The following is an 18911-nucleotide window of genomic DNA, read 5'->3' as shown; positions in this document are numbered from 1 at the left end:
AGCACTCCACGGTAGATAATTGGCTCTCGTTTTGGTATACAATAAGAATCTGTTCAGCCAAAAGCTTTGTAGCGTGGAGATCATTGAGGAATTGTTTGGGGTTATTAGGGGAATGAGTGTTTCCTCTCCGAGCTATTTTCATATTCAGACCTATTAAAGCTGACACTGGTAGCACTTTCTAGCAAACATGCCCCCTCCAGCATTGTTCCTTGAGTTTGCCCCGACAAAATGAGCCAAACAAACCCTTTGTTCCCCTTTTCAAACAAGAGTGGTGTCGTTAACCGCGACCTAATTAAGAGGTTTTGTGTTTGTGGGCACGGATGGAGTGACTGGTTTCCCAAATTTCAAGCCGTCTGGTCCCGTCAAGCGATGCTGAGGCGATCTTGACATACGCTTTACGGTGGGATTTACATATGGGACCTGGTTCTGGATGGGCGACTGATTTGCTGCACTTTTTCTCCTTCCTCTTCCTCTAGGATGAATTACCCGTCGTTCTTTAGAAGCTGGGTGGCTTTTGCCTTCATAATTATTCGACAGCAAGGTTAGTATTTCGGCTCGTCAGCGGCCGGATACTGATACTTCCCCGGTAATTAGCAACCTGCTCCCATCAAAGATACGCTGCATAAGAACCAGGCATGTATAGCTAATGGCTTCTCAGTTTTGAAAGCAGAGTAAGTACATCTCGCGGGCTGCAGCTGGACTGATTTCCAAGAAAGTGCATCCTTGGGACGCCAGAACTGGTGCCCTGACCTTAGCATCCCACCCCACAGACGTCCACAGCAACAGGGAGGCAGCTTCCCATCCCACTGGAGAACTGGTGTGAGTTAAAGTACCAGATAAGCAGGGTCACTTGGGTGAGTCTGATTGTCACCAGCCGGAAGGGAAAGTGAGTAATGCCTGTGATTCTGCAACTCACCTGTGTCCCACAGCCATGTGGAATCACACCATGTGGAAGCAACTGCCACCCTGCCACGGTGGATGCAAAAGGCCCACCCTATTTTGTGGGGGAAGAAGGAACCCACGTAACACCTGCTTTTGCTTCTGTACCAGCAGAGAGAGGCGGTTATCGCCTACCTTTAGCAGTCAGCTTACCTGAGCACTCCCATTGTTGCCTCCCGTACGCAACTAATTACACAGGCAGGTCATCTAAGGAAGTCTTGCCCCATGTTCCCCTTTTCCCATTCCCTTAGAGAAACAGGGAAGTGATGATGTGGGGGCAGAGTCTTCTTCGTGGTGGCACCGGGTTTATGGGCCTACCTCCCCAAGAAGGCTCATCTCTCCCATTCTGGTTTAGTTTTTAGGCTTCGGGTGAATCTAATTCTGTTTCAGAAGGTTTTTTTGAGATTCACAGAGGTGATTTTGTGTTTGATGAGGTGTAGCTTCTGTTAGGTTAGCGGTTGTATTGTTATTATTGTTTGCTTGTTTCTGTATGGATTTATTTTTATTCGTTTTTTTTGCAAAATGGGAGGGAAATGGTGTTGTAATAAATAGCCTGTCCCTTCCCCTAGATAGGTGAGTGTGTTTAGGGACTGATGTCGGAAACCATTATTCAGACTAGTTTCGGATCCCGGTGGAAAGCTGCACATCGCTCCCCACTTTGATCTACCCTGTAGAACTTGTTCCCAATAAAGGGAAACAGTTGTAGCGCTTTTCCACATAATGGGACCAGGTAAACCTTCGGGGATGTTTGAAGAGGCTGCACCTGCAAAGATGCAGCTCATTGCTGATTCTTAAAGCAGCTGTTAAAAGGAAAAGTTGGGCTCAGTTCCACTCTTGGAAAAAGGAAAGAACAACAACCCCTACATTTCACAGCTGTGACCCAAGCTGTAATTGTTCAGCTATTACATAACAGCTGTGAAATGATTTTGCTCGCTCACTATCTCTCTGGCAAAGGAATGCTTGCCAGAGACATTAACATCGTCCGCAGCCATATGCAAAAACATGTTGATTATCTGATTGGCTGTGCTGCCTGCCAGTCTCTCTGTTTTATGGCAACTTATCTTTACATGTTTGCATTTAGAACAGTTTTCTTTTTCTTTTTTTAGAAGAGTTCCAGAGACAGAGAATGTCTCATAGCAATATCTTTCAAGCCCTCTGTCACTTGCAAAGATGATTAAGATATGTGTGCTTTGCGTTGTGTGCAAGAAATTGGTAGTGTTTTTGAATGGGGAAATCTGTCAGTTTCGGTTTTTCTTGGGTTCTCTGCATTTCCTCCTCAGCTTGTGGATTTTTCTTTCCCCAGAAAGAGTCCTTGTGTAGATTCATCAGCATGTCTCCTAATATACACATTTTTGCAAAGCAATGTTCCCCGATATAATGCATTTTTCCATGTTGCTTTCAGGAATATGTGCATTTCAGCTCACACTGGACCCTACCCTATGCTTATTCTTCTTTTTAAATTTTGGTACACATTACTGGGTTTGAGAAAATGCATTGCAAGATTTGGAGTAGTGCAGTTTTCAAAGGATGGATGTGTTTAAGTTCATGCAATTTCAGAAAGTGTGAATTGGATAGATTCACCTTCAAATGCAATTTAATTTCTCCACCCACCCACTCCCATTCCTGTGCATGATAGCTTAGGGTGGCGTGGCAGCGAGCAAACAGAAGGAGCAAGCAATTTCTGCTAAGGAGCATCTCTGCTGAGGTTGTACAATAGCTTTGGGGTGGTATTAAGGGGATTAGAGTAGAGGATGAACTGATTATTAATTTATTTAATTGCTTTTGTGGGGAGCCCAGCATTCCTCCAGCGTGCTCAGCATGTCACATGTGGCTCTTGGTGGCATTTGGAGTTCAAATGCATCAGCAGAAATTGAACTTAAAACCAAATCACTGTTGCAGAAACACACTTTATGCTTGATATAAGTTCACTGAGACTCTGGGTTTAGGAAGACGAGGAAGCTGCATTTTTTGCAGGAAATACATGCTTGGTGGGAAATATCCTAGTTCTAACAAAGATGAGAGAATGCCATGAGTTGCACCTGTTCTTGCATCTCAGCAACAAATACACAAAAGGCCCCTCGCAAGTTGAGAAGTGAAGAAGAGGAAAGTAGGAAATGAGGTCAGCAACCATAAGAGTATCAGTCTAGCCTGAAGGAAGAGCAACAAAGGTTAAAGGACAGTCTAGGAAGTCTGGAGGTGTGTAGGTGTGTGTCTCTCTCCCCCCCCCCCGACTCTCTCTGCTATTTTGTGCGCAGACACATCAGTCTTCAGTGTGGGCTGAGTTGCATCACACTGCCAACAGTCCTCCCCTCTTAGTCTATCCCAGGCATAGGCAAACTTGGCCCTCCAGATGTTTTGGGACTACAATGCCCATCATCCCTTGCTAACAGGACCAGTGGTCAGGGATGATGGGAGTTGTAGTCCCAAAAACATCTTGGGGGTCGAGTTTGCCTATGCCTGGTTTATCCTCATAGCACCCTGTGAGAGCTTCCTGGTTAAGTGGGGATTCAAAACCCGGTATCCCCATTTTTAGCCAGGGAGCCACATTTCATTCTGGGCAGGTTTCTGGGTGCCCTCATCTTCAGGCCCAAAGGAGAGCTTGTGCGAGTGGTTTGGTGCAGGGGTCAAAAATGCCAGAGAGGTCAATTCTAGTGCTTTATTGTAGAAAAGTGAAAACTTACAATGCAATGCCAGAGACCTTCCTGCCTTTACAGACTCAGGGCAACCCCTGAAACAGCAAACGTTTGTCATGACTGTCCATGAGAGGCTAGCATGTTAAGCATTGCTTATACAGAAAACATCATATGTCAGTTTGGCCAGAAATTTCCATCGGTCCACCTGACCAATGAAGGCCTAGGTGGCAGGCATCCAAGCCTTATAGGTAGCTCCCCTCCCAAGGCCAATAGCCAAGCATCCCAAGTCAGCAGATAAGCATAGCATCAAAGCCAGCCAATTAGCATCTCTCAAAGCAAGCGGATGAACATATTGCAGTGAATGGCATAGTCCCCGGGTTATGTGGGCTACCAAGTTGACCTTTACAGGCCTTCCAGGTCATTTTCACCATTTGGTTCTACAGACTGGGGGCCACATGCCAGTGCTGGGTGCACCCAGAAGCAAAGTGGGAGGAGGAGAAATGTAATTCTTGCAGTTGCATGGTAGGTTAGTTTCTACATACCCTGCACAACCTCACTCTATCAAGTATCCAAGGAAGCAGTAGGCATGATGAGGGTTCAAGGACACATTCCAGCCAGGCTAAAACACCTAAGGAAGGAGTGAAGGAGGGTGGGCGAGGGCCGTTTCTTGGGGAGATTCCCCAGGGCCAGATAGAGATACCTGGAGGGCTGCATTCAGGCTCTGGGTCCCCCCCACCCCTCCCTATTCTAATCCTTACACTGCACTGGTAATTGGCCAAATCTACTGCTAGGGCTGACAATAAGATGTTTTTTCTAGGCCCTGTAGAGTCTATCAATTCTTTCTCTCCTGTAGATCCTATCAATTATTTTTTAAGCATATGCAAGCACCTTAATTCCAAGTTGTTAAAAATTCACAAGGCACTACCCTATGGGAGTTTACAGTCCCTTCATCCACAGTTTGCCTGGACACGAATATGAAAAAAAACTCACAATACATTTCCCGCAATTTTAAAAGCGTAGTTGAAGACCCTAGTTAAAACACAATAAAACACTTTTAGCACCAGCAATTCAAATACCGATTGCCCCAAATACCAGCTCCCAGTGGTCAATATTGTCTGGCCTGCCAGAACAGGGAGGTCTGAGCCTACCAGAGGAAAGGCAACGAGGAGGGAGCCTGTCCAATCTCTCTTGAGAGGGAATTCCACAATCTGGGGGCAGCTGCAGAAAAGGCTCTCCCTCATGTCACCACCAGCTGTGCCTCTGATGCTGATGGGATTGAGAGACTGTATTCGCCTGAAGAATGTGCGGGGAAGCTCCAGGGAGACCAGGGATTTCCCTCATCACGGCAGAGGGTGGAGCCTGCATCCTGCTGCGCTGGGCCACTTATTTATTTCAACGATCTCAAGTCCTTGTAACTGATCTCCAGAGCCAGGACAGTTGCCCTCTTTCACAAACAGATCCTTCATGCCTGTCGTGGTGCCAAGCCGAAGGGCTTTTGTTGGAAGTTTGGGTGCAACTCAGCTTGCCGAAGAGGGCTTTACATGGGGTTAAGGGAGATAGCGCGAGGCCCTTCCACATTCCCAGACTATCCCTGTACCTTTAACCTATCAGCTTACTTCTCTTATCTCTTTCTTGTTTGGCCTGATACGTCTCAGGTTGCATCCTGTTTACAACTTCCTCCTCCTTCTCCTCACACTTCTCTCTCTCAGACCTCTGGATGAGAGGTCATCTTCATACTATCCTCTGAGAACAAAGGGAGCAAGCACGGCTGCCTTGTTCCTCTCTAGACTAGTTAGTGGGACTAGAACTGGAAACATTTCTGTCTAAGTTCAGCATCTTTCCTGCAATAAACAGCTTTATTATTTTCTTCCCTACCAGCATCTCTCGATGTGCAAAAAGTAAAGGCCATTCTCTAACCAGATTCACTGGCCCAATGCATGCTAAGGGCTTCAACAAAGGCTGGTTATCTCTATACAGTGGTACCTCAGGTTAAGAACTTAATTCGTTCTGGAGGTCCGTTCTGAACCTGAAACTGTTCTTAACCTGAAGCACCACTTTAGCTAATGGGGCCTCCCGCTGCTGCCGCACCACCGGAGCACAATTTCTGTTCTCATCCTGAAGCAAAGTTCTTAACCCGAGGTACTATTTCTGGGTTAGCGGAGTCTGTAACCTGAAGCGTATGTAACCCAATGTACCACTGTAGTTTTCTTATTGGAAAAATACCCAAGTAGGCAGCCTGCCCGGTCCCTAATCAGCATGCTCAGAGCCCACAGAATACGGAGTATCTGTTGGGGAAGAGAAGGGAAATGGGAAGTTGGAGATGAGGAGAGGGTGAAATGTATTGGAAGAGGGAATGACCAGCTGGATGCTGGAACAGAAACACCACACTGCAATATTTGTTGCAGCTCCGCTCTAGATGGCAATGCAAGGACCTTGCTCAAGAACTTGTGCAAGATTCGGACTCATAATTTTTCACACAGCATCCAAAAGAGCTTTTTCTGTGGGCAGAAAATGCTTTTCTATCAGGGCGGCACCTTTTGAGTCAAGTCACGGGCCTAGTCACCAACCAGTGCTGTGGCAGGAATGGGGCCACCAGATACAGTCCTGGTGATCCCCTCCTCTCTCTCTCTCTCTCTCTCTCTCTCTCTCTCTCTCTCACACACACACACACACACACACACACACTGCAAAGAACTCAAGTCTTTCAGAAACTGTGAGAAGGAAGCCCAAACCTTGAACCTGGGTCAGGACCTGGTGACTCTACCTGCCATTACGGCATTTAGCAAATTAGGAGAAATGCCATTGCATGAAGACCTCGCCGTGGCTGAAAGCAGAGGTGGGAATGGTTAATGTGATTCAGAAAAGGGTGAAGGGCCCTGAGGTTGTGGCCAGGGATGGTGGAGAGATTGGATTCAACACACAAACCCATCAAATCTGCACTTTCCAAAGAAATATGTCCACCGAAACACAGTTAAGCCTTTGTCATTCGCCCTGCTCTGAATTTTGTGAGGCAGTTCTCCAACTGAACCATGTTTACAAAGATGCATACACTGGGGGGAAGCGTGCATAAAAATGTAAACATTAGTGAAAATAATATGCAGAAATGCGTTATGGCAGGGAAGATTGCTTGCAAAGTAAGTCAAAAGTGCATATAAAAATGTGATTATTAGGAATAATTCGTACTAAAACCAATGAATTTTCAAGAGGTATTTTTTAAAAAGAAAGAAAGAAAATCAGTAAATAGCTGCAAAATGTGGAGAACTGAATTTAAGGCTGGAAAAAATGAGAAAGTGAGTGAACTGAAATCCAAGAAGGCAGATCCTTCCATCCCTAGTTTTGGCCTTTAGGTGTTCTGATCGAATTGTTAAGACAAGTGCTGCTGGAGGGCCAAAGAGCAGGAGGACGGCCAAAGGGACTCTCCTTTTCTCAAAATCCAGGAAGACGCAGTGGGAAGGTGCCAGTGCTGGATGACTCAATAGGCCATTCTAGGCTAATAATAATAATTTATTATTTATACCCCGCCCATCTGGCTGGGTTTCCCCAGCCACTCTGGGCGGCTCCCAACAAGAACACCAATAACAATAATAAAAAAGCAACAACATTTTTACTCCTTCCATCCTGTGTAGGTTAGAACAATCCAGCAGGTGCGTGACAAAAATATTATACACCAGATACTGTCCAAAATCATTCCACTCCTTTTAAAAAGTTCATATTTCATTGGCCAGTTTCTGCAGATATATCTCCATTAATCTCCATTTAAGCACATGCTTAAAGCACCTTCAATGAAAGAGTGCACACACAAAATGAGATTTTTTTATATTTTAAAAATGTGATTTATTAATTAATTTATTTTTTAAAAAAGAAAAGTCTTGAGCAGTCATCATGGGGAACATCAGAACTTTGTTAGATTTTTTTACACTCCACACTTTCCTCCTGGTCTTCCATTCTCTTTTCAATTACTTAAACCAGCCACTTAAACCAGGGGGACATCCTACTAACGTAGATGGAACTAATGCAAGGACATCAGGTCCTGTCATGTGCTACAATTGATCTATGCTTCATTGTTATTTTAAATTTTTTTTATTTTATACGGTTAACTATTGTTCTTACTTTGAATTGCACCGGGGGGATCCATCACCTTCTCTGTGCTTAGGGCCTCTAAAGGTCTCCATGCGGCCCTGGTAGGCGCCCATATGAAACTTAACATAGGGCTGCAGCAAAGAGTCTTAAACAGAGGGTGAATTGTTTTGCCTTTGGAGGCTCGGCTGAGCATTCATTGACTATAATGAGGGCAGCAAAGTTCTTTTCTAGCCGAGGCGGCATTATCCCCTCATGTAAAAACATCAGGGAAAGAAACCTCAGCCAAGCAGATACAATTCAGTTGATGTTGTGTGAGCAGGGGTTTCTGCCCATCATGGGAATGTTTCAGGATAGAACTTTTGCCATTTTGCCTTTGCCAGTAAGGCCATTTTAGCAAGTGGTTTCTCTGGGAACATCTGCAAACTTGTATCTGTGTCCAGGCTTGAACCTTATACAGTGGTACCTCGGGTTACAGATGCTTCAGGTTACAGACGCTTCAGGTTACAGACTCCTCTAACCCAGAAATAGTACCTCAGGTTAAGAACTTTGCTTCAGGATGAGAACAGATATCGCACGACGGCAGCGGGAGACCCATTAGCTAAAGTGGTACCTCAGGTTAAGAACAGTTTCAGGTTAAGAACGGACCTCCAGAATGAATCAAGTTCTTAACCCGAGGTACCACTGTATGAGCAACTGGAGGTTTAGCACTCAGCTCAGCTTAAATGAATGTGAAAAAGAACTTTAAACATGGCAGATCAGACAAACTTTAGGGGTTATATCCAATTTCGTCCTGCCTACTCAGAGTAGACCCACTGAAATCAATTGTCATGACTGACATTATCTCATACCCTCCAACATTTCTCTGGCGAAAATAGGGACGCCCTATGGAAAAGCAGGATATTCTGGAACCAAATCAGAAACTGGGTCGGCTTCTGCAAATGCGGGACTCTCCCTGGAAAATAGGGACATTTGAGGGGGTCTGAATTTGCATGTGTCTGCTCTATGGTCCACAGGTTTCACTTTTGCTGGTCCTTATATCTTGCCTGAGTATAGTGAATGTGTGTGTCGTTCTAAATTACCAGCTATGACTCACCGCACACGGAGGTGCATCTTAGTGGACGGGTACTCATTTTGCTTGTTTGTTTTAAATATTAAAGGGGCTTTCAGGGCGAGGGAGATGAGATGGTTCTGATTGTGTGCCAATGGTGACCGCAACACAGTGGGGCTGGCATTTGAATAATAGAACATATGTCCCAATTACAGCTCAGGCCATGGCAATTTTGTATCCGTTCTGGCCCAACGACACCAAAACGCCCAAAGTGGATGACGGCAGCTCCCCGGAGATCAAGCTGTCCTTCCCATTCATCTTCTTCGGAGTCCCATATCGAACCATTTTTGTAAGTACAGGGCTGGGGCTGCGGAAGCCGCCGGACCCTATTATTCATTTTCCCCGCCATTAACGTCTGCATTTTAAACACAGCTTCCCTCCAGCATTTCAGGGCAGAGGAAGATTTATGGGATCCCTCCTGACAAGTTCTTAGATTTCATGAACTGATAGGTTTTATGATTAAGAAAGTCAGAGGTATATTTAATGGGCTAATGTTCGTGGGGCAGGGATATAAAAGGCAATAAATTGCCTTTTGCAGGTTATTAAACACCAGAGAGACGCGAGGGCCTTGACACGTCGGACATTATTCCTGTTGCATGACATGCAACAAGCGTATGGAGGAAGCAACTGCAGGAAAATGAAGATTATTTATTTTGTTCCAGCTTCGGGGATTTTTTTAAAAAAAAATTGCATCTTTATTTGTTTTGTTTGTTTGTTTAGCAGACGAGCTGTTCGGCTGACTTAATCTCTCATGGTGGTGCTTGAAAAGACTAAAAAAAATTACCTCTTTAGTGCAGGATCAAGGGGTGAGCAAATACATGGGCAAAATGTGCAGAAAGAGACCTCAGCTGTCTTACGCTGAGTCAGACCACTGGCCCATCCAACCCAGGATTCTGTACTCTGGCCAGCAAGGAACTCTCCGAGGTCTCAAACAAAGGACCTTTTCCACCTTCTGGTTCCTTCTGGCTCCCCATCTCTCTAGTTTCCTAGAGATCCTCAACCTGTAGTTAAATGTGGTGTAGTCCCAAGGAGGCTCCAACAGTGAAGCAGAATTGTGCGGTGAAGCTCTTGATGGATGTTACCACTTGAGAAAGTGATGTGGGCAGAGGTAAATGTCTGGTTCAGGGCCATCTTACCCATAGGTGCTAGGGGTGTGGGGCACCCGGGCCCCGGGCTCTCAGGGGCTCCAGGCCGAGAGTCCGGGGCTGAGATTTGGAGTCCGGGGATTGGGAAGAGCCGACAGCCACTGCCGAGCAGAGTAGAGCCCATCAGAGCACCACAGTTTTTCTGCTACAGGCGAGCGAGGAGCTGAGGCAGCCGACCAACTCCACCCTCCTGCGCGCCTGGGATTGATGGGCCATTGAGAGGCCTGCCCAGAGCACGCTGCTCACACAAGGCGCCCAGCTTCACTCAGCCACCACTGCCACCACCTTGGGCTTGACTGTTGTTGTGCTGGGCACTGCTTGCCAACCTTCTACCCCAGGCACCCGGCCCTTGCCTTGCTCTGTTGCCACTGCCGCTGCCTCAGGCTCCTCTGTTGATGCTGAGGCGGCTGGCCAGGCCAGCTCTGCTGTGTGCGCCTCACTGGCCTGCCCTAAACAAAAGTCATAAACTTTGGGGTCCCCCCCCCTAAAAAAAGGTTGATAACTCTGGACAACCTGGGGGGTGGAGCCGGGCGGATCTTTGCATCCTGGCACTGCATATGCTTAAGACGGCCCTGGTCTGGTTGTTTCCCCATGGGAAACAAGCATCTAACGGAGCAGAAGACTGCAGGAGATGTGCAGGATAGGGCTGACTACGCACCATACATTGGAAGTATACGACTTCCACAGAAGATCATTCCCACAAATCTCCTTAGACCAGTCTGCTTTGGTGAGTATTCTGTGAAAAGGTGGTCATGATGAGAATGCAGAATATGGTAATTTCCAGGGGGGTGTGGTGACCTCTGGGTTTCATTTCTCTGTGGGTTTTTGAACCTCAGTTCTATCCCAGCCTCAGGGTGAGATGAAGGCCACAGAGGAGCCTAGAAATATAGCCCTATTTACAACCCATAATTGCATAGCCCAGCCTCTGCCACCGGCTCAACCTACGCAAGCATAATTTTAAGCTGACATTCCTGCCTCTCGTTGCCAAGCCTTCCACTGGCTTAAATCAAACCATTCCGCTTTCCCTCGCAGGTCAACAACAATGGCGTCGTTTCCTTTAATGTGCTGGTCAGCCAGTTCACGCCAGAGTCTTTCCCCCTGGCTGACGGGCGGGCTTTTATCGCTCCTTTCTGGGCAGATGTCCACAACGGCATCCGAGGGGAAGTCTATTACCGGGAAAGCACGGATCCTGATCTCCTCAAGAAGGTCTCCAAAGATATCCGGAAGTATTTCAAGAACCTGCCATCGTTCAACGCTGTGTCCATTTTTGTTGCTACTTGGGAAGAGGTCACCTTCTACGGAGGCAGCAGCACAACCCCGGTAAGGGTGGAACATTGACGGGATGTGCTAAAACCAAGTTTAGAATTATTTCACAGTGAAGGAACTTAGGAAGCGGCTTCATGCTGTGTCAAGCTGAGTCATCTCGCTCTGTACTGTCTACATTAACGGGGAGGGTTTAACTGTCTACATTAACTCTCCAGGGTTTCAGGCAGGAGTCTATCCCAGCCCTACCCCAGAGGTGCCAGGGATTGAACCTGGCACCTTATGTATGCCAGAGAGAGGCTCTACCACTATTTTGTCCAAGTGCATGTTCTGAGTAGGAGCCAACACTAAACTCCCAAAAGGAAGCCACTTCTGTATAGCAATAAGTACAAAATCTGCCCATACCTGGTTATGTTTGCTGATCTTACCTATGGGGAGCAGGAGTTTGTTGCATGATTGTGCAGTAGGAATCGTGTGGGGGATGTAGAGGGGGCCGTGGCCCCAGGCTCACATATTAGAGAGGACACAATCAAGTGCCTCCATGACAGGCACAGAGCCCTGGCAGCTGAGATGCAGCGACAGGCAGGTTGGTCTAGCAGGCAGGTGGATGGAGGCAGCAGGCGATCAGCTTCTTGGAGGTGGGTTCCGTTCACCCTTTGTGTGGGCTCTGTTTGTGCCCTCCCCGGCATGAACCCCTACCCTAGCTTCCCAGTCCGGGGGGGGGGGCACAACACTTGTCCCACCCCAGACACTGGCAACCCACGCTACGCCACTGGTAGGAATGCACGTTGTCTTCTCAGGACTTGCACACAACGTCTATATACTTAGAAAACCTGTATGTGAGAGCATTGGAAGTGATGGAACCATACATGGGTTTCATGTGCTAAACTGTAAAGCAGTAACTGAATGCAAAGCTGATAGTAAAGCTACAAGAGCACCCAGTTTGTGGCAAGATTTCTGCAGCAGAGGCAAGCCCCTTCTACGCCAGAGACAGGGAACCTGTGGTTCTCCAAAGACTCCAACTCACATCAGCCCCCGTCAACATGGCCAGTGATCTGGGACAATGAGAATCGGTCCAACAACATCTCCAGAACCACTACTTCTCCCACCTCTGTTTCAGTGCTTGGCATGTGGCGATTAATCTCATGACAATGTGCTGGGCCCTGGAAGTGTTACAAAGTCCAAAGTGGATCCATTTCGGATCTGCCTTGCATCCCGAACATCTGAAATGCATCAATGGTGTGTGCTTAAAATCCATGGTTTAAAAAGATGTATGTAAGCAGAATTCAGTGGCAATTCCATTTGAAGTCCATTTTGAAAGGTCGCCGAGTGTTTGAAATGTCGATATCTTCCCTTGATTTCTCCCCGGGACGGTGTTGTGTCCACAAGTTACTGGATGAGGCTCAGTGACACCAAGTTGGGGCATGAGTTTACCACGTCTGCTTGCTGTTTCTAGAGTTCTCTAGGCTATTAATTCTGTGCTTTTCCTTCTTCACAAGCCAGTTTCCAGATGCTCTGCTTAAGTTACTGCAACAGTCTGGAGCCCAGCTTCACAGCTTTGCTCATTTCCAGCCCATTAGCATTTTCACTTAGTGTGTCCCTGCTTTTAACAACTTGATAGTGGGTCTCTCTATTGAAGAGAGGCTTCATCTAAATTGTAGGCTGCAGGGTGGGAAAAGGGTAGGTGCTGTTGTCAGGGGCAGTACCTGAATGAAAATGCTGTTTGACCTTGTCAGCCCAGCCAGTCTCTCGAGTCGCCAACTGGTCCCTAGTGGATATTTAATGGAACCAAGAGAGATCTTCCAGATACAGTATATAAATGAAGGTGTATATATCTATAGATATACATGTGTGTATATAGCCCACCTTCAGTGTCCCCTCTGCCACAATAAATTAATCTTTGGCTGCCATCCATCATCTTAAAGCCTGCCTTTTGGGAGAAGAAAATAGCCCCCCTCCCCATTAAAAAAAAATGTTTTGGCCCAAGCGACTGATCTGATTTCCAGAACTTTATGGCTTTTAAATGTAAGTAAGCACAGATGGAATTTCTCCTCTGTGATGTTAATCGGAGCAGGAGGGGAAGGAGGGCCATTTCAGAAATGAAGGTTGCTTGCTTGTGTGTCCAAAAGAATCTAACCGCCGCACAAAAATCCCAACAGGGTTCTTAAAAGCATAGAAGGGGGAAAATGAAAGAGAGCCATTTGCAACGCTATCACAACAAAAATCAAGCTCCAGTCAAAGAGGGGATTGATCGCAGTTGGCTGCAATGCTCATTCATTGATTGCAGCTAATGCAGATATTATCAAGGGGGGGGCACTGTTCCCCAGTCGCTAGTGCAGAGACCAGAACTACCCACGCATCTTACAGATGTTGAATATCTAATAAAGGTGGCATCATTGAATGGTGTGTTTATGGGTTGTATCCACTTAGCTTCAACTCAGAGTAGACCCACTGACATTAATAGATGTAAATTAGTCATGTCTATTGATGTCAATGGGTCTACTCTGAGTATAACTAGGATTTGATTTGATTTTCTTCCCGCTTTGTGTTTGCTTTTGGTTGGTGTATTTATTTATTTTTGTATTTGACTATTTTAAAGATTCAAATGATGCAGAGGGCATAGTTGATTGGCAGTGTGTGTGTGTGTGTGTGTGTGTGTGTGTGTGTGAGAGAGAGAGAGAGAGAGAGAGAGAGAGAGAGAGAGAGAGATTTGGTCCAGTACTCAAACCTTGATAAAAGCGTCATGGGTGCCAGCACAAAATGGCTGCCATGGGCAACAAAAAGGGGGGGAATGCACTCTGTAACAGTGAGTTCCATCACAAAAAAGCATATATGAAAGGAATCTTGTTCTGCTGTCCTTGTTGTACAGTGGTACCTCATGTTATGAATGCTTCTGGTTAAGAACGGACTTCTGGAATGAATTAAGTTTGTAACCCAAGGTACCACTGTATGTTATGATGAACAGCATAATAGCAGCTCATTTAGAGATCATATGAATGCTTATATCATTTCAGTCTGCTGAATCATTAGTCCATCTTGGTCCAGTATTGGACCATCAACCTATCTAGCCCAGAGGCGGCTGACCTATGTCCCTCTTGATGATGTTGAACTTCAACTTCCATCATCTTTGCCTAGTGTCATGCTGACTGGGGATGATGGGAGTCCAACATTATTTGGAGGGCCACAGATTGGCCATACCTGATCTAGTTCATTTTTGTGCCTTGATAAGGTAATGGGCTGGATGAGGGCCAATAACTTGAAACTCAATCCATACCAGAAAGAGGGTAGTTACTTTGAGTGGCCTGCTTACCTGCCCAGGTGAATGGTGTGTCAACCTGTTCTGGAGAAGGTTGCATTCACTGTAAAGGTTCTTAGTTTGGAATTCTCAGTGATCCCTTTGTGTCATTAGAGACACAAGTGGCCTCTCTAGTTTGGGATGCCTTCTACTAGCTTGGGCTAATACACCAGCTGGGATCCCACCTTGCCTCCAGGATCTGTGTCCTGGTGATCTTCTGTTTAGATCGTCACACTGTGCTGCATCTGGGGCTACCTTTGAAAACAGCCTGGAAAATTCAGTCAAGGATATGGCTGTCAGATTCCTAACTGGGACATGTTATGTTGCAAACATATCACACCAACATTTTGCCATCTTCACTGGCTCACAGTCCAATTCAAAGGACTGGTGTTGACCTTTAAGGGCCTTCATGGCTTGGGACAATAACTGAAGGATCTCTTCCTCTTCTCCCATGTACCTACAAAGACCTTGAGGTCTTTGTCAGAAAGCCTTCTACAGGTGCCATCACTAGATGGGGAGTTGTGGGTGGCTGGTGCAGAGCATTCTGTTTGTTGAAGGTTCCCCAGTTGCAGAAGGCCCTCCTCACAGAGGACCATCTGCTGCTTCCTCTAATGTCCTTTTGGAAGCCACTAAGGACCTTTCAAGGTGGCGCTGTGGGTTAAACCACAGAGCCTAGGACTTGCCGATCAGAAGGTCGGCGGTTTGAATCCCCGTGACAGTGTGAGCTCCCGTTGCTCGGTCCCTGCTCCTGCCAACCTAGCAGTTCAAAAGCACGCTGGTGCAAGTAGATAAATAGGTACTGCTCCAGCGGGAAGGTAAACGGCGTTTCCGTGTGCTGCTCTGGTTCGCCAGAAGCGGCTTAGTCATGCTGGCCACATGACTGGCCAATAAAGCGAAATGAGCGCCACAACCCCAGAGTCAGCCACAACTGGACCTAATGATCAGGGGTCCCTTTACCTTTACCTTTAAGGACCTTTCAAACCCCCACCCATCTTTCAAATCTTGTTGTGACCTTTTCTATCTGTTCTAGCTCTTATGTTCTATTCTCCACTCTTTGATCCCGATAGTAATTTTGACTCTGATTTTTATGCCGCATCACATTTGATTGCATTACTGTAGGTTTTAAGTTGTTATATATATATATGTATGTATGTATCTCGTAAGCCACTTATTTATATTGTTGCGTGGAAAACACAAATATAATACAAATATTGTGTGCTTGCTATTGTGATTCGCAAAGCATCTTTTTTTATCAATGTGGCAAAATGTTTTGGCAGCTGATGAAAGTGGGAGGCAAAACATTTTCCCACACTAATAAAAAAAATACTCTACTTTGTTAATCTCAGTAATTTATATACTATATTAGTGATTAACTGAATACTAAAATAGACCCAGAGCAAGCTTGCATGAGGTGCTGTGTGATGCTTCTGTAACCGCCTATAGCGAATAAATAAAGGAGGGGATGAACCTGGGACCATCTACATACATAACAAACGTACATATTGTTATTTGTATGCTGCCTTTCCACAGTTCCAAACATGCTCAAGGCAGCTTACAACATGAAAAAACCACATACAAGCATTCCCCCAGTTATGCACGTTCAACTTGCGTGCGACTGCTTTTATGCAGGTCGCCGCGAAATAAATAAATTGATTGAAAAGCTGTGCTTTCCCTTGCTCGGGAAGTTGCTCTTGGTCACTCAGTTGTTGTAATGCGAGGGATTGGAGAGAAGGCTTGGAGCAGCAGCCCCAAGTGAGGGAAGGCCCATCAGGCAGCAACACATGTGAGTCTCTCTCTCTCTCTCTCTCTCTCTCTCTCTCTCTCTCTCTCTCTCTCTCCTCCCTGCATGCCCTCCCTATTAAAGGTGCTCCCCCCTTTACGCTATTTCAGTTATGTGCACGGAACCCAGAACATAAACCCCACGTTAGTGGGGGGATGCCTGTAACTACAACATAACAAAAGTAATTATAAACAGTAAACAAGACAAAAAAATACAATACACATCTGAAAGGAACTATTTCCATAGAAATCACAAGTTATAAAATAAAGATATAAAAAAATAACAGCAACAATGCCCTGCCCCAACAACGCCCCCTGTAAACAACACCACGGCCCAAGAGTCTGTTCTGTGGCCTCAGCTTTTGTAGCTGGAGTCAGTCCAGGCCCTCCCTTCCCAGGCCAGTTGGGAAAAGGCCTGCAAGGCAGGGAGCAGGTCTTCCAGGACTCACTGCCAAGATGGTCTCTGGTTTCTTCAGCAACCTCAGCTTTCAATGCATATCCTCTACCATTGAGCTCTGGTCAGGTATTTGACCAAATACACCTTTATAGGGACACGGGTGGCACTGTGGGTTAAACCACAGAGCCTAGGACTAGCTGATCAGAAGGTCAGCGGTTTGAATTCCCGCGACAGGGTGAGCTCCCGTTGCTTGGTCCCAGCTCCTGCCAACCTAGCAGTTTGAAAGCACGTCAAAGTGCAAGTAGATAAATAGGTACTGCTCCGGCAGGAAGGTAAATGGTGTTTCCGTGCGCTGCTCTGGTTTGCCAGAAGCGGCTTAGTCATGCTGGCCACATGACCCAGAAGCTGTACGCCAGGTCCCTTGGCCAGTAAAGTGAGATGAGCGCCGCAACCCCAGAGTCGGCCATGACTGGACCTAATGGTCAGGGGTCCCTTTACCTTTACCTTTACCTTTACCTTTACCCTACCTTTCAACCATTTTTTAAACCTGATCAACTTACATGATACCCAAATAAAACATTATGAGATGCCCCCACTAAGAAGGGCCACGGTTTTGTTTTCCGGGGGGGGCAGATGTTGTTGCTTTGTTTCCCCTGCTGTCTCCACTGGGAAACTGTGGCTGTGCTCTGAAGCAACACTTTCAAATCAGCTGCAACCAAAGGGCATGCTCCTTCGTGCTTCTTTGCCTTTCCTGAAACGACCTTTACCAATCTCATTCTCGCTCAATTCAAAACGTCTGGAGGAGGCAGCAAGGTTGAGGAAGCATGGATTGTTTTGGGGAGAGGGAATTGCATTTGCGGCGCAGTGCAATTTGTTTTGAACGGCACCATCCTTCACACAAAACGGCGAGGAAAAGACACTGAAGATTTACATACACAATATAAAAGAATGTGGACACTTAAGGCGGGGGAGGAGGGTGACATTCATCCCTTTCAGTGGAACTTGTAGCAACATTGCCTTTTCCCCAACGTCAAAAGGTTTTGGTTTGTACCCTTGCAGAATGGTGTCCTGAAAGAAAACTCATAAGCAGGTTTCTGGTGACTCTGTTGTGCAATAGACTTCACAATCTGTTGCGTAATGAGTTACCGATAGCGCAACTGCTGCATTGGATTCTTCTGTTGCTCAACATGAATACTCATCTGCAAGAACCCTTGTGCTGGCACTCAGAAAATGCTGGATGCATCCCCTAGAAAGCAAAGTATTCCAACAAAGTCCAACAGTGGGCTAAAGGCTGTTTTGTTTCCAGGGCCAGATCATCCTTCCCAGGCTCTGCACTTTCTTTGAGAAGTGGAAGATCCTAAAAAGGGCAAGCCATTGGTTTGGGGCCCAGAACTCCACCTCCTCCTCCTTTCTGACACTTCCCTCCACAATTGTTGCCTGTGTTGACAATGTGGTCTCTGCCACAGGGGAAATTGGTTCCTTGGGCAGGGAAGATGCTGGCCTGGGGTATAGACCCTGGAGGTCCCCGTTCAGAAGTCCCTGACTCAAGAGTCACTGAGCTGATGACAGCCAATGTGGTATAGTGGTTAAGAGCAGTAGATTCGTAATCTGGTGAACAGGGTTTGATTCCCCGCTCCTCCACATGCAGCTGCTGGGTGACCTTGGGCTAGTCACACTTCTCTGAAGTCTCTCAGCCCCACTCACCTCACAGAGTGTTTGTTGTGGGGGAGGAAGGGAAAGGAGAATGTTAGCCGCTTTGAGACTCCTTAGGGTAGTGATAAAGCGGGATATCAAATCCAAACTCTTCTTCTTCTTCTCCTCAAGCTGTGGTTCAGGCCTGGATATGGTGCTGGGGCTTGGGTTGGTTTCTTCCTTCAGTGCTACTGCCTGGCAGAGCCAAATGGCCCCTCCCAGCTGGAGCCCAGGCTGCTGAAAATGAGGAAGATCCATTGTCCAGTTGGCTGGCTGGAGTCAGCCCCAGGACCTGAGGGTACCTCATTGCACGATGTTGCACCCTTGATGTTCAGTGACTCACCCCAGCTGCACAGAGATGCAAAGCTTCCCAGTTTGAGCCCTGGCAGCGCTTGACAGCTCCAAGCACAAGGGCTGGAGCTGATAAACTGGAAGCAGAGCGCAGCTGAGTTTTCCCTGTGGTGTTCCAGCCTGGGGAATGGAAGGGAATGTTGTGGGTCTGCTGAGTGGAAAAGGTGGTATATAACAATAAATGAGATCAGTAATATAAATTGAACATGATCCAGCTGAAGTTCATTGC

General features: G+C 46.6%; 1 protein-coding gene across 1 annotated transcript in view; it reads left to right on the top strand.

Moving 5' to 3' along the window:
• The first annotated feature begins 436 nt into the window (after positions 1 to 436).
• Positions 437 to 18911, top strand: part of LOC309519795 (alpha-tectorin-like) — a 93235-nt gene continuing 74760 nt past the window's right edge. Inside the window, exons 1-3 of the mRNA XM_082200927.1 lie at positions 437 to 541; positions 8916 to 9049; positions 10938 to 11225. Coding sequence (XP_082057053.1) covers positions 478 to 541; positions 8916 to 9049; positions 10938 to 11225 — 486 coding nt within the window. The 5' untranslated portion in view covers positions 437 to 477. The remainder of the gene's footprint in view (positions 542 to 8915; positions 9050 to 10937; positions 11226 to 18911) is intronic.

The sequence above is a fragment of the Podarcis vaucheri genome (assembly GCF_965113315.1).
Source record: "Podarcis vaucheri genome assembly, chromosome: 15".
Taxonomy (NCBI): Eukaryota; Metazoa; Chordata; class Lepidosauria; order Squamata; family Lacertidae; genus Podarcis; species Podarcis vaucheri.
This window is presented reverse-complemented; position numbering and strand designations above follow the sequence as displayed.